The sequence below is a fragment of the Oncorhynchus mykiss genome, chromosome Y (assembly GCF_013265735.2).
Source record: "Oncorhynchus mykiss isolate Arlee chromosome Y, USDA_OmykA_1.1, whole genome shotgun sequence".
Taxonomy (NCBI): domain Eukaryota; kingdom Metazoa; phylum Chordata; class Actinopteri; order Salmoniformes; family Salmonidae; genus Oncorhynchus; species Oncorhynchus mykiss.
The window spans coordinates 29,129,546-29,146,183 of NC_048593.1; the positions used below are offsets into that span (position 1 = coordinate 29,129,546).

General features: G+C 40.9%; 1 protein-coding gene across 4 annotated transcripts in view; it reads left to right on the forward strand.

The window, feature by feature from the left end:
* The first annotated feature begins 316 nt into the window (after positions 1-316).
* LOC110509944 (transmembrane protein 164) overlaps positions 317-16,638 on the forward strand; it is a 43,718-nt gene continuing 27,396 nt past the window's right edge. Inside the window, exon 1 of one of the 4 annotated variants that reach the window (XM_036967657.1) lies at positions 317-1,561. In XM_036967657.1, coding sequence (XP_036823552.1) covers positions 1,199-1,561 — 363 coding nt within the window. In that variant the 5' untranslated portion in view covers positions 317-1,198. The remainder of the gene's footprint in view (positions 1,562-16,638) is intronic. The other 3 variants (XM_036967656.1, XM_021591172.2, XM_021591171.2) reach the window with 3 other exon arrangements.

Consider the following 16,638-nt stretch of genomic DNA (forward strand, 5'->3'; position numbering starts at 1 on the left):
AGAGCTACACCCTATGGATACACTCAGCACAGGTCCATTAAAATGTAACTTATTGTTGACTGAAATAATAATGATACATTTTATTTGCACAGCTTAATAGATTGGTTTCCATCTCAAACGACATTTTAAAACCTCAATGGTGTTTACCGCTCTTACGTGACAGGGCAAGCTGTTCCATAAATATAGAACACTTGTTATTGTTAATGAATGTTATGTTTTGTTTTTTTTTACACATCAGATACAGCAGATTGTAAATGTATAGACATCTGTATACAAAGGGGGTCTAGTAGTCAGGGGTTAACTGAAAAAGGCGGGGTTTAAACGCAACTATCCCCTAGGAAGTAATTTTCCTAGTGTGTAGAGACGAAATTTTAAATGGGTTAGAAGGAACTTGATGGATAGAGCTAAACTGGTTTGGTGAAGAAAGCTATGCTATATTCTTTAATACAAACATATCTGAAAGAAAACGCCGTTGTAGGCAGCAAGAACCGTATGTTACAACGCACGTGGACTCGAATATCAGTTGTAATGTAACCAGTTAGTAAGCTACCTTCACAGTCTCGTGCTTGATCGAACGATGTTAACTCTTCGCGATTCTGCTAACTTGTGATAAATGGTTGGATTGAATAGTGCAACTGGGGACCAACGATGACCTCTCTTGATGAGATATAGCAACATAATAACTACAACTGGACTGTTGAATTTGCTACTATTTATCTTACTCGTAGCCATATCTTTGGATGCTGCTGCCAGCTAGTTAACTTAATTTCTTGCAACTAATGAATAGCTAAACGTCTAAAATGCCACTGCAAATAGGTGACTTGGTCGACATGTCGGTAGCTAATCACGTGGTTACTTGTATGTACACGGGGGTACAACTATAGCTTCATTATGAATGACCAGGTTTCCATATGATTGAGAAGCAGCTATAGTTAACTAGCTACTCCCACACTGCAATTTGGTCTCACACTGGCGGACTCCGAGTTACAGTCCACGCAGTCTAGCTAGCTGAATTTCTACTAGTACTACGTCTACTTGTCAAGAATAGGAGGCGGTGGCAGCTGTAGTGTACATTTCTGCGTTCTTTATAGAGATCACTGCCAGGGTGAAATACTGCAGTTCATGTTTCGACAAGAAGTCAGTGTACTATCTTTTATTTCCGTCTTGTTCTTACCTTTTCCAAAACGAGAAGAGGAATATGTCTAGATATAACATGTACAGTCTTTTAGACTGGTTGTATGGCGGCGTGGACCCAAAGTTTGAAGGCAACGGGGGCCCAGAATGTGCCGCCTTTATTGCACCCCAACAACGTATCGGCGAGAGTTTTGTCATGGTTCTGATTTCCATCGTGGAAGTTGTCGTCGCACTGAGGAAAATCAACATTTCTAAAGAACTCAAAGAGATAGCGAAATATGGTCCAAGCATAAAAGAGGACAGTTTGGGCAAGAACCTGTTGCTGGTTGCTTTGTGTATGACGTTTGGAGTTGAGGTTGGATTCAAATTCGCCAAAAAGACAGTGATATACCTACTGAATCCTTGTCATGTTGTGACCATGTTGCAGGTAAGATTGCTATAAGGCTGGGAATACTAGCAACAACCACTTTTTGCAAACATACATGGTGTTATTCACACAGGATTTAAACGTACTTTTAAAGGGGCAATCTGCTGTTGCATGTATACATTTTGCATTTATACATGAATGATATGTACCCATTTGATTCTTGAAGAATGTAACTTCTAAATGACTCGAGCTAAGTATAACTGTTGTAACCCATCAGAAGCAAAACTTTACCCATGTTTTTCTCCAATGTTTGTAAGCAAACACTATAGCCTCCAAACATGGTTAAAACTATAGTTTTGATATCATGGATGGTCAGTCCTTCATCCATGGCGCTGTCTTTAAATTTGAGTGGTTACATTTCTCCAGCCCCATCCCTCAGTTTTTTACGGAAACGGGGGCTTTGCTATGGTTTCAACTGCTGATTGCCCGTTAGTTACTTTTGTCTTTTGGGGAATTGTATCTCAAATTTAAAGTGTGAACTTGAGATGGGCCTACTAATTGTTTTAGTGTTGAATGTGCATTGAGCATTTCTGTGTAGAGTAGACCTACTCAATGTACACTGAACAAAAATATAAGCACAACATGTAAAGTGTTGGTCGCATGTTTTATGAGCTGAATTAAAAAATCCTAGACATTTTAGATACATACACAACAAGCTTATTTCGGTCAAATTTTGTGCACAAATTTGTTTTCATCCCTGTTAGTGAGTATTTCTCCTTTGCCAAGATAATCCATCCATTTGACAGGTGTGGAATATCAAGATTCTGATTAAATAGCATGATTATTACACAGGTGCATCTTGTGCTGGGCAAATAACAGGCAACTCTAAAATGTGCATTATTGTCACACAACACAATGCCACAGATGTCTCAAGTTTTGAGGGAGCGTGCAATTTGCATGCTGACAGCAGGATTTCCACCAGAGCTGATGCCAGATAATTGAATGTTCATTACTCTACCATAAGCGACCTCCAACATCATTTAGAGAATTTGGCAGTACATCCAACTGGCCTCGCAACCACAGACCACATGTATGGCGTTGTCTGGGCGAGCGGCTTGCTGATGTGAGTGCCTCATGTTGGGGTAATGGTATGGGTAGTCATAAGGTACAGACAACTAACACAATTACATTTTATCGATGGCAATTTGAATGCACAGAGATACTGTAACGAGATCCTGAGGCCCATTGTTGTACCATTCATCTGCTTCAATCACCTCATGTTTCAGCATGATGATAGATGGCGCCATGTCTCAAGGATCTGTAAACACTTCCTGGAAGCTGAAAATGTGGGTATATGCAAATTATGCATATACCCATAACCAGATATTGACTGGTTTTCTGATCCACACTAGAGGTCAACCGACTATGATTTTTCAACACCAATACCGGTTATTGGAGAACCAAAAAAAGCCTATACCGATTAATCGGCCAATTTTTTTTATTTTAATTGTTTATTTATTTGTAATAATGACAATTACAACAATACTGAATGAACACTTATTTTAAATTCATATAATACATAAATAATATCAATTTAGCCTCAAATAAATAATGAAACATGTTCAATTTGGTTTAAATAATGCAAAAACAAAGTGTTGGCGAAGAATGTAAAAGTGCAATATGTGCCATGTAAAAAAGCTAACGTTTAACTTCCTTGCTCGGAACATGAGAACATATGAAAGCTGGTGGTTCCTTTTAACATAAGTCTTCAATATTCCCAGGTAAGAAGTTTTAGGTTATAGTTATTATAGGAATTATAGGACTATTTCTCTCTATACGATTTGTATTTCATATACCTTTGACTATTGGATGTTCTTATAGGCACTTTAATATTGCCAGTGTAACAGTATAGCTTCCGTCCCTCTCCTCGCTCGAACCAGGAACACATCGACAACAGCCACCTTCGAAGCAGCGTTACCCATGCAGAGCAAGGGGAACAACCACTCCAAGTCTCAGAGCAAGTGACGTTTGAAACCCTGCTAACTAGCTAGCCATTTCACATCGGTTACACCAGCCTAATCTCGGGAGTTGATAGGCTTGAAGTCATAAACAGCGCAATGCTTGAAGAATTGCGAAGAGCTGCTGGCAAACGCACGAAAGTACTGTTTGAATGAATGCTTACGAGCCTGCTGCCTACCATCGCTCAGTCAGACTGCTCTATCAAATATCAAATCATAGACTTAATTATAACATAATAACACACAGAAATGCAAGCCTTTGGTCATTAATATGGTCGAATCCGGAAACTATCATTTCGAAAACAAAACGTTTATTCTTACAGTGAAATACGGAACCGTTTCGTATTTTATCTAACAGGTGGCATCCCTAAGTCTAAATATTGCTGTTACATTGCACAACCTTCAATGTTATGTCATAATTATGTACAATTCTGGCAAATTAATTACTGCCTTTGTTAGGAATAAATGGACTTCACACAGTTCAGAATGAGCCAGGCGGCCCAAACTGCTGCATATACCCTGACTGCTTGCACGGAACGCAAGAGAAGTGACAATTTCCCTAGTTAAAATAAATTAATGTTAGCAGGCAATATTAGCTAAATATGCAGGTTCAAAAATATATACTTGTGTATTGATTTTAAGAAAGGCATTGATATTTATCGTTAGGTACATTGGTGCAACGACAGTGCTTTTTTTCTCATGCGCTTGTTAAATCATCACCTGTTTCTCAAAGTAGGCTGTGAGTCGATGAGAAATGAACAGGCACCGCATCGATTATATGCAACGCAGGACATGCTAGATAACTACACATGGTTGATGATATTACTAGTTTAACTAGTGATTGTGTTAAGATAAGTTTAATGCTAGCTAGCAACTTACCTTGGCTTCTTGCTGCCCTCGCGTAACAGGTAGTCAGCCTGCCACACAGGCTCCTCGTGGAGTGCAATGTAAGGCAGGTGGTTAGAGCGTTGGACTAGTAACCGGAAGGTTGCAAAAACGAATCCCCGAGCTGACAAGGTAAAAACCTGTCGTTCTGCCCCTGAGCAAGGCAGTTAACCCACCGTTCCTAGGCCGTCATTGAAAATAAGAATGTGTTCTTAACTGACTTGCCTAGTTAAATAAAGGTGTAAAAAAAAAAATCGGCAAATCGGTGTCCAATAATACAGATTACCGATTTTTTTTATGTTATTTTTTTTACCCCTTTTTCTCCCCAATTTCGTGGTATCCAATTGTTGTTGTAGTAGCTACTATCTTGTCTCATCGCTACAACTCCCGTACGGGCTCGGGAGAGACGAAGGTTGAAAGTCATGCGTCCTCCAATACACAACCCAACCAAGCCGCACTGCTTCTTAACACAGCGCACATCCAACCCGGAAGCCAGCCGCACCAATGCGCCGGAGGAAACACCGTGCACCCGGCCACCTTGGTTAGCGTACACTGCGCCCAGCCCGCCACAGGAGTCGCTGGTGCGCGATGAGACAAGGACACCCCTACCGACCAAGCCCTCCCTAACCCGGGCGACGCTAGGCCAATTGTGCGTCGCCCCACGGACCTCCCGGTCGCGGCCGGTTACGACAGAGCCTGGGTGCGAACCCAGGGACTCTGATGGCACAGCTGGCGCTGCAGTACAGCGCCCTTAACCACTGCGCCACCCGGGAGGCCAGATTACCGATTTATGAACACTCGAAATCGGCCCCAATTAATCAGCCATTCCGATGAATCGGTCAGTATACAAAGATTGTCTCTCTCTGTTCCAGCACCTTATGCACTATATGGGTGGTTCTAATCCTGAATGCTGATTGGTGAAAACCGTATTCCAGCCGGTGTCTATTCCACAAATTACCACCGGCTAAATCTATGATGTTAAAATGCCTATTTACTCTGTTCTATCTGACTGCGCAATCCACTGTCTCATCAGCCCAGCCAGGCAATTTATAAACTTGATCTCTACTAGAAAAAGCATCCAGACATGATCTCATATTTCTTTTAGACTAACATTTCGTTTTCAATAGCGGAGATTTGTGTAAGCCTTAGTTGGTCTCTGACATTTGGAACATTGTTTCAATATTCAAATTCGATCTCCAGCTGTCCCATAGTAATGAATGAGTCGGGACCAGACAGGCAGGCAGTGTTTCTCAGTCAGTCGAAATCATGAATGAATCAGCTTATCATGTTGTAGCTTCAATTAAGGGAGTCCTGATGGCGAGGAGGGGACTAGATAGAAACACATGGTGAAGGAAAGGAGAAGAAACGCTGGCAAGTAGGGGGAATGTATCTTGACTAGCTGCCCACCTAGTACACAATGAGGGGTTTGTTGTTCAGTCAGCCTCAGTCTGAACATGAGGTGTGGGCTGTGAGTGTGTCTACTGAGCTGACATTTGGAGAGCACTCAACACAGGGGGTGTTGAGGTAGGGGCTCATCTGTTGTAATGTTGTGCATGAGTATCCCCCTCTTCCCAAAGTGGTGTGCTGCGGTGCACTGTAATTGTCTGATCTTATCCCACTCAATTTAACTGAGAGGATCATGTTGAATCATGTAAAGGGCAATGTCATCAGTTTCAGATCATTGATCAGAAAAAGGGCATGTTATGATTACAATATTGCAGTCATCAAGAAAGTCTGTTTTATTTGGCTCTGAAGCCCAAGGCTATCCAACGTGTCAACAGAAAGAGTGGTTAGAACTTGTTACTTGGGCTGACACCATTTAGTCCACTGGTTGATTAGTTTGGTCGATAAGCTGTTAATTGACCAAGATTTCTTTAGTCGAGCAGCAGCAAAAAATGTAAAAAAATCATGGTGTACAAGACACCTGTCTGATTCGTGCCTGTGAGTGGACTGATCCTTTGTGGAGGCTGTTGGGATGACACAGTCCATCAGTCTAAGACGTGCTACTGAAATTGTATATGGTTATTATATTTATATTATATATGGTTAGAATGACATTTTATAGCATGCGCTTTCTCCCGCATTTGGATAATGGTCTATGTCCGCGGTTCTGAAACGCATACGTGCTTGTTGAATTGGTGCCTTTTCCTAGACCATGTTGCTATGTGCATAATAGCCAAGTTAACCAGCATATTGGTGTTGAGAACAATGCAGCGGGGGCAGCAGCAGAGATGGGGAACAAGAAAACAGTCCTTGCCTTAATTGTCTAAGAAAAGTGAGGAGAGGAAACCTCAACTAAACTAGGACTGTAATCAATAGCTTAACTGTTGAATGTGCCTGGCTTTAGAAATTATCCATATACTGTATCAGTCAAGTTTGGACACACTTACTCATTCCAGGGTTTTTCTTTATTTTTACAATGAAGAATAATATTGAAGACATCAAAAGTATGAAATAACAACATATGGAATCATGTAGTAACCAAAAAAGTGTTAAACAAATCAAAATACATTTTAGATTTTTCAAAGTAGCCACCTTTTGCCTTGACAGCTTTGCACACTCTTGGCATTCCCTCAAACAGCTTCATGAGGTAGTCACCTGGAATGCATTTCAATTAACAGGTGTGCCTTAAGTTCATTTGTGGAATTTCTTTCCTCTGTAATGTGTCATCGCTTGATCGTTTTTGCGTCTGCACTTGAATAAACTTTCAAAGTTTTGTACAATTTTAAGAATTATGGAGGCCACTGTGTTCTTGGGGACCTTCAAAGCTGCATAATTATTTTGTACCCTTCCTCAGATCTGTGCCTTGACACAATCATGTCTCGGAGCTCTACGGACAATTCCTTCGACCTCATTGCTTGGTTTATGCTCTGACATGCACTGTCAACTGTGGGACCTTTTATATAGACAGGTGTGTGCCTTTCCAAATAATGTCCAATCAATTGAATTCCAATCAAGTTTACAAACATCTCAAGGATGATCAATGCAAACAGAATGCACCTGAGCTCAATTTCCACTTTTGTTTTTCTTCAGGTTTTTAGAAATGTTTGCAAATTTATGTTTTCACTTTGTCATTATGGGGTATTGTGTGTCGATTGAATTAGTATTTTTATTTTTTTCTTAAATCCATTTTAGAATAAGGCTGTAACGGAATGTGGAAAAAGTCGAGGGGTCTGAATACTTTCCGACTGCACTAATATATATATTACACACAGTTGAAGTCAGAAGTTTACATACACTTAGGTTGGAGTCATTAAAACTCATTTTTCAACCACTCCACAAATTAATTTCCTAACCAACTTGCCAAAACTATAGTTTAACATCTACTTTGTGCATGACACCAGTAATTTTTCCAGCAATTGTTTACAGACAACTTATTTAACTTATAATTCACTGTATCACAATTCCAGTGGGTCAGAAGTTTACATACACTAACTTGACTGTGCCTTTTAAACAGATTGGAAAATTCCAGAAAATGATGTCATGGCTTTAGAAGCTTCTGATGGGCTAATTTGAGGTGTACCTGTGGATTTATTTAAAGGCCTACCTTTAAACTCAGTGCCTCTGCTTGACATCATGGGAAAATCTAAAGAAATCAGACAAGACCTCAGAATTTTTTTTTTTTTGTAGACCTCCACAAGTCTGGTTCATCCTTGGGAACAATTTCCAAAAACCTGAAGGTACCACATTTTGTACAAACAATAGTACACAAGTATAAACACCATGGGACCAAGCAGCCGTCATACCGCTCAGGAAGGAGACTTGTTCTGTCTCCTAGAGATGACCGTACTTTGGTGCGAAAAGTGCAAATCAATCCCAGAACAACAGCAAAGGACCTTGTGAAAATGCTGTAGGAAATGGGTACAAAAGTATCTATATCCACAGCAAAACGAGTCCTATATCGACATAACCTGAGAGGTGCTCAGCAAGAAAGAAGCCACTGCTCCAAAACCGTCATTAAAAAGCCAGACTACGGTTTGCAACTGCACATGGGGACAAAGATCATACTATTTGGAGAAATGTCCTCTGGTCTGATGAAATAAAAAACTGTTTGGCCATAATGACCATCATTATGTTTGGATGAAAAAGGGGGACGCTTGCAAGCTGAAGAACACCATCCCAACCGTGAAGCACGGGGGTGGCAACATCATGTTGTGGGGGTGCTTGCTGCAGGAGTGACTGGTGCACTTCACAAAATAGATGGCAGCATGAGGAAGGGAAATTATGTGCATATATTGAAGCAACATCAGTCAGAAAGTTAAAGTTTGGTCACAAATGGGTCTTCCAAATGGACAATGACCCGAAGCATACTTCCAAAGTTGTGGCAAAATGGCTTACGGACTTAAGCCCTGACCTCAACCCCATAGAACATTTGTGGGCAAAACTGAAAAAGTGTGTGTAAGCAATGAGACCTACAAACCTGACTTGGTTACACCAACTCTGTCAGGAGGAATGAGCCACAATTCACCCAACTTAATGTGGGATGCTTGTGGAAGACTACCAGAAACATTTGACCCAAGTTAAACAATTTAAAGGTAATGCTACACTCAATTAGTATTTGGTATGTTAACTTCTGACCCACAGAGAATGTGATGAAAGAAATAAAAGCTGAAATAATAATTATCTTTACTATTCTGACATTTCACATTCTTAAAATAAAGTGGTGATCCAATCTGACCTAAGACAGGGAATTTTTGCTAGGATTAAATGTCAGGAATTGTGAAACTGAATTTAAATGTATTTGTGCGTAGGTGTATGTAAACTTCTGACTTCAACTAATATATATATGTATGTGTGTATATATTCCAAGACATTGAACTGTTTCCCCGTAAACCACGTTCCCCGTCTTGCTTTAGCAGTATGCTTAGGGTCATTGTTCTGCAGGAAGGTGTCCCCGTCTCAAATCTCTGCAAGACTGAAACAGTTTCCCCTCAAGAATTTCCCTGTATTTAGAGCCACCCATCATTCCTTAAATTCTGACCAGTTTCCCAGTCCCTGCTGATGGAAAAACATCCCCACAGCATAATGATGCCATGCTGGACACTCTTCCGTAAAGCCCAGCTTTGTGGAGTGTATGGCTTAAAGTGGCCCATAGTCCTATGGACAGACACTCCAATCAATGCTGTGGAGCTTTGCAGTTCCTTCAGGGTTATCTTTGTTGCCTCTGGTTGATGCCCTCCTTGCCTGGTCTGTGAGTTTGTGGGCGGCCCTCTCTTGACAGGTTTGCTGTGGTGCCATATTCTTAAATTTTTAAAAATAATGGATTTAATGGTGCTCCGTGGGATGTTCAAAGTTTCAGATTTTTTAAATAACCCAACCCTGATCTGTACTTCTCCATAACTTTGTCCCTGACCTGTTTGGAGAGCTCCCTGGTCTTCATAGTGCCGCTTGCTTGGTGGTGCCCCTTGCTTAGTGGTGTTGCAGACTCTGGGGCCTTTCAGAACAGGTGTGTGTATATACAGTGGGGCAAAAAAGTATTTAGTCAGCCACCAATTATGCAAGTTCTCCCACTTAAAAAGATGAGAGGCCTGTAATTTTCATCATAGGTACACTTCAACTATGACAGACAAAATTAGGAAAAAAAATCCAGAAAATCACATTGTAGGATTTTTTATGAATTTATTTGCAAATTCATAGTGGGAAATAAGTATTTGGTCACCTACAAACAAGCAAGATTTCTGGCTCTCACAGACCTGTAACTTCTTCTTTAAGAGGCTCCTCTGTCCTCCACTCGTTACCTGTATTAATGGCACCTGTTTGAACTTGTTATCAGTATAAAAGACACTTGTCCACAACCTCAAACAGTCACACTCCAAACTCCACTATGGCCAAGACCAAAGAGCTGTCAAAGGACACCAGAAACAAAATTGTAGACCTGCACCAGGCTGGGAAGACTGAATCTGCAATAGGTAAGCAGCTTGGTTTGAAGAAATCAACTGTGGGAGCAATTATTAGGAAATGGAAGACATACAAGACCATTGATAATCTCCCTCGATCTGGGGCTCTATGCAAGATCTCACCCCGTTGGGTCAAAATGATCACAAGAACGGTGAGCAAAAATCCCAGATCCACACGGGGGGACCTAGTGAATGACCTGCAGAGAGCTGGGACCAAAATAACAAAGCCTACCATCAGTAACACACTACGCCGCCAGGGACTCAAATCCTGCTTTGCCAGACGTGTCCCCCTGCTTAAGCCAGTACATGTCCAGGCCCATCTGAAGTTTGCTAGAGAGCATTTGGATGATCATGAAGAAGATTGGGAGAATGTCATATGGTCAGATGAAACCAAAATATAACTTATTGGTAAAAACTCAACTCGTCGTGTTTGGAGGACAAAGAATGCTGAGTTGCATCCAAAGAACACCATACCTACTGTGAAGCATGGGGGTGGAAACATCATGCTTTGGGGCTGTTTTTCTGCAAAGGACCAGGACGACTGATCCGTATTAAGGAAAGAATGAATGGGGCCGTGTATCGTGAGATTTTGAGTGAAAACCTCCTTCCATCAGCAAGGGCATTGAAGATGAAACGTGGCTGGGTCTTTTAGCATGACAATGATCCCAAACACACCGCCCGGGCAACAAAGGAGTGGCTTCGTAAGAAGCATTTCAAGGTCCTGGAGTGGCCTAGCCAGTCTCCAGATCTCAACCCCATAGAAAATCTTTGGTGTTGAAAGTCCGTGTTGCCCAGCAACAGCCCCAAAACATCACTACTCTAGAGGAGATTTGCATGGAGGAATGGGCCAAAATACCAGCAACAGTGTGTGAAGACTTCCAGAAAACTTTTGACCTCTGTCATTGCCAACAAAGGGTATATAACAAAGTATTGAGAAACTTTTGTTATTGACCAAATACTTATTTTCCACCATATTTTGCAAATAAATTCATCAAAAATCCTACAATGTGATTTTCTGGAATTTTTTTTCTCATTTTGTCTGTCATAGTTGAAGTGTACCTATGATGAAAATTACAGGCCTCTCTTGTCTTTAAGTGGGAGAACTTGCACAATTGGTGGCTGACTAAATACTTTTTTGCCCCACTGTATATATGAGATCATGTGACACTTAGATTGCACACAGGTGGACTTTATTTAACAGATTATGTGACTTCTGAAGGTAGTCGTTGGTTGCACCAGATCTTAATTAGGGACTTCATAGCAAAAGGGTGAATACATATGCACGCACCACTTTTCGGTTTATTTTAATTTTGAGATTCTTTTTAAACAAGTTATTTTTTTTCACAACCAATTTAGACTATTTTGTGTGTATTACATGAAATCCAACTAAAAATCCATTTAAATTACAGGTTGTAATGCAACAAAATAGGAAAAACATTTTTTGAATAAGCATTTACATCAAGCAAAGTGAGTGCAGTCTAATCTTTTACATTTGTACAATTCTGCTTTTATCAATGACCAACAGGCATATCTATGCAATCAGTCACTCTGATGACTGTATATGAAGCACCTTTTCACAGGCTGCCAGCTGTTTGACTGTTTATCTGACTTGTTTGCACTAGACCAATATTTGTCTGGTAAATAAGGAGTAGTCATAGTTCTGCCCGCCTCCTAGAGACTACTGGGAGATGCCTTTCACTGCCAATTCCACTTACCGTTTATTATTCTGGAAACTTTGTATCCTGGTCAATGTTAACCAGGGGTTTAGAGTTACAGGTCTGCGCTGTGGCCCCTCATTAGCATATGTCTCGTGTCTGGTCAGTCTGTGGACAAAGATAAGCTGCTGTGATTTATTGTGGAGTAAGTTGGAGGTTTTGCATGGAAAGGAACAGTGGATTATTTTGCTGTGAAGTTTGCTATAGAACAGTGGATTATTTTGCTGTGAAGTTTGCTATAGAACAGTGGATTATTTTGCTGTGAAGTTTGCTATAGAACAGTGGATTATTTTGCTGTGAAGTTTGCTATAGAACAGTGGATTATTTTGCTGTGAAGTTTGCTATAGAACAGTGGGTCCCAACTGGTTTTACTTTGGGACCCAAATTTCACCAGGTTGTCAGTTTCGAGCAAATATTCACATCCTGATTTATTTTTATGCCAAAATGCAAGCTGGAAAACTATTTTTAATTCTATATTATAGTAAATGTAGCAATTATTTGACAAGGGAACAACATTCCCACATTTTTTCATTGTCAATAATTTAAATATTGTCCATATTCTTGATGAAGAATGTTAATAAGCTCACTGGTTTGAGATCACAAACTCAACCAAATCTGCTAAAAAGCTCTGCTAACAGCTCTATATTAAAAATACTATGATTGAAGAAAAATTGTTCAGATTTAAATTCTAACTTTTTTAGGTTCTTTATAATTTCTACACTTCCTGGTTTTAGTTGTTTAAGTTCAGTCAGGAATATTCCCCCCCGCTATTATTTATTATTTTCATTTATTTCCTCCGACACCCACGACCTATTCAAAATCTCCTGCGGGGTCGAGACCCACGAGTTGAGAATCTCTGCTATATAACATGCAACAACGACAACCGGGCTTGGCCGGTATACCGGAGTATTTTGGTAAAAGCCACAATGGTTTTCCAATACCGTTGAAACTATTTATTTTAAGTTGAATATATTTAAATTCGGGATGCACAATATATCGGTGAACAAATCGGCCGACATTAGCTAAAAATGACAACATCGGTATCGGCCCGGTGTCTAGTTTAACACCGATGTGCAAAACCGATGTCAAAGCTGACGTGCATACCTTTTATAACATAGGTACATGACATAATGACACCACGTAAAATGTTGCACTACACATGCAACACAGCATTCCTAACCTAGCCCACAATGTCTGCTGCCTGGATCGAGCAGTCAACAAGTCGAGCAGTCATTTGAAAGAGTAAGTAAGAAAATTTCAGTGAGACAACTCAAAGGCAAAATCCATTCACGCCAAGATAATGGTATTCATTGACCTTGGCTATCAACTGTTCTATGTCGTGGGTGACGTTGGCTTTCGCTGACTGGTCGAGCACCGATACACATTTTGCTCTACCAGAGTTACACAGTAATAGCTATTAGCTTCATGACATACTATGGAACACCGTTTGGGTCTGCGTGTCAAAGGAAAATATTGGATATCGGTATCAGCCAAAAATGCATCACTAATATGAATATTCTTTTAGCTACTTTTGAAGTAAATACCTGTTGTCAACTTGTGCAATACGATAGGAGATACAGATCACGATTTCAGAGTTAATGCCTAAACTTAAACATTTAGATTTGGAACAACTTCGTCTAATTCTGATGTGATACTGTTAAAGCTTATAGGAACACTAGTTAACTGCCACTCGTGAGCTATGCAGACTTGCAGAGGTGATTGGGGAGTGCCAGAGAGTCCTATGGGGTCGGGAAATGTGTGAAATTTCTTTCCTTTCTTTTTACTATTTTCTAATCGTGAAGAGGTCAAAACCATGAAATAAGACACATGGTATCATGTGGTAACCAAAAAAGTGTTAAACAAATCAACATATATTTGAGATTATTCAAAGTAGCTACCCTCTGCCTTGATGACAGCTTTGCGCAGTCTTGGCATCTTTCAACCAGCTTCATGAGGTAGTCACCTAGAATGCATATCAATTAATAGGTGTGCCTTAAGTTAATTTGTGGAATTTCTTTCCTCCTTAATGTGTTTGAGCCAATCAGTTGTGTTGTGACAAGGTAGGGATGGTATACAGAAGATGGCCCTATTTGATAAAAGCCCAAATCCATATTATGGCAATAACAGCGCGGAACCATCAAGCGCTATGATGCAACTGGCTCTCATGAGGACTGCCACAGGAAAGGAAGACCCAGAGTTACCTTTGCTGCAGAGGATAAGTACATTAGAGTCACCAGCCTCAGAAATTGCAGCCCAAATAAATGCTTCACAGAGTTCAAGTAACACACATCTCAACATCAACTGTTCAGAGGAGACTGCGTGAATCAATCAGGCCTTCATGGTCGAATTGCTGCAAAGAAACCACTACTAAAGGATACCAGTAAGAAGAAGACACTTGCTTGGGCCAAGAAACGCAAGCAATGAAGACTAGACTAGTGGGATTCTGTCCTTTTTGTCCGATGAGTCCAAATTTGAGATTTTTGGTTCCGACTGCCGGGTCTTTGAAACGCAGAGTAGGTGAACAGATGATCTCTGCATGTGTGGTTCCTACCGTGAAGCGTGGGGGTGCTTTGCTGTTGACACTGTCAGTGATTTATTTAGAATCCAAGGCACACTTAACCAGCATGGCTACCGCAGCGATATGCCATGCCATCTGGTTTGCGCTATCATTTGTTTTTCAACAGGACAATGACCCAACACACCTCCAGGCTGTGTAAGGGCTATTTGACCAAGAAGGAGAGTGGATTGCTGCATCTGATGACTTGGCCTCCACAATCCCCCAACCTCAACCCAATTGAGATGGTTTGGGATGATTATTATTATTTATTTTTTACCTTTTTATGTAACTAGGCAAGTCAGAACAAATTCTTATTTACAATGACAGAACGACAGATTTTTATTTTATCAGCTCTGGGATTTTATCTAGCAACCTTTCGGTTACTGAGTTGGACCCGCAGAGTGAAGGACAAGCAGCCAAAAAGTGCTCAGCATATGTGGGAACTCCTTCAAGACAGTTGGAAAAGCATTCCAGGTGAAGCTGGTTGAAAGAATGCCAAGAGTGTGCAAAGCTGTCATCAAGGCAAAGGGTTTCTGCTTTGAAGAATCTAAAATATATTTTGATTTGTTTAACACTATTTTTGGTTACTACATGATTCCATATGTGTTATTTCATAGTCTTGATGTCTTCACTATTCTACAATATAGAACATAGTAAAATAAAGAAAAACCCTTGAATAAGTAGGTGTGTCCAGACTTTTTGACTGGTACTGTATGTCTATATTTCTTTTGGCTACTGCTTGACTAATCTCGGTCGACCAACAGCTTATCGATCAGTCTACTAAATGGGGTCAGCCCTACAAGACTGTGGGTAATATCAAACAGAGATACCTTGGTCAGTTGATCACTTCTCTTTCCATGACAGACTGAGCAGGTGAACTCTATCCCTTATTGATGTCATTTGTTAAATATACCTCAGTCAGTGTAGATGAAAAGGAGGAGACTGGTTAAAGTATGATTTTTAAGCTGAGACAATTAAAACATTGATTGACAACAAATGTAAGTGCCTTTGAATGGGGTATGGTGGTAGGTGCCAGGCACACCAGTTTGTGTCAAGAACTGCAACACTGCTGGGTTTCCTATGTGTATCAAGAATGGTCCACCACCCAAAGGACGTCCAGCCAACTTGACAGAACTTTGGGAAGCATTGGAGTTCAACATGGGCCAGCGTCCCTGTGGAACGCTTTCGACATCTTGTGGAGTCCATGCCCCGACAAATTGAGGCTGTTCTGCGGGGGGCTTCCCATTGTTACTCACCACTGTGTCATCTCGCTGGAACAAAAGCACAGCATGCACACGTAACGAATGCTTTTCCCTGTCATTATCTCGTTAGATAGAACTCAAGATGTTGTCCCTGGAAGGAGGTTTCCAGAGGTGTATGTCTCAGGATGTTCGATTGAATGTGAACAACCATTCTCTGGAGATCAATTATCCTGAGAACGAATGATTCTTAAATTGGTCTTTGGGTGGGATGGGTCCACCTATGGTTTCCATAAGGGTCTACTGCACTGAACAACAACTAAGTAGATGACAACATGGCTCAGCATGCCATAGCCCAGCCAAGCTAAGAGTAGAATGCTATAGTGCTCTAGTACAAGGAAACCTGTTCCTGGGGCCCACACTCGGTGGAAATGTAGTTTTTTTCCCCCCCCTAGCACTACACAGCAGATTCAAATAACTAACTCATCAAACTTTGATTATTTGAATCCACTTAATAGTGCTAGGTCTAAAACTAAGCTCCCTGCCTGCCCACCTTGGTCCTGGGAAACACTGCTCTAGTATCACAGCCTCACCCAGCAGGGTATAGCATGGGGCCTTCTCTTGGTGCTGCATATTAAATTGGGCTACCTGCGTCGACATGCAAATAAGCACGCACCAGTCTTTACATGTATTGGCCAAAAACTCTTTGTTGTCAGATACCATACCAGTGAGTAAACCTGCAAATTTGTATGGCAAAACCCTAATTTACATACAAGACATGCTTGTTCCTGTTTTGTGTCAAGGCATTTACAAAACCCAAGCAGAGTCTCTGGGCAGAGAGGTGGGTAGGCAGGCAGGCAGCTCTG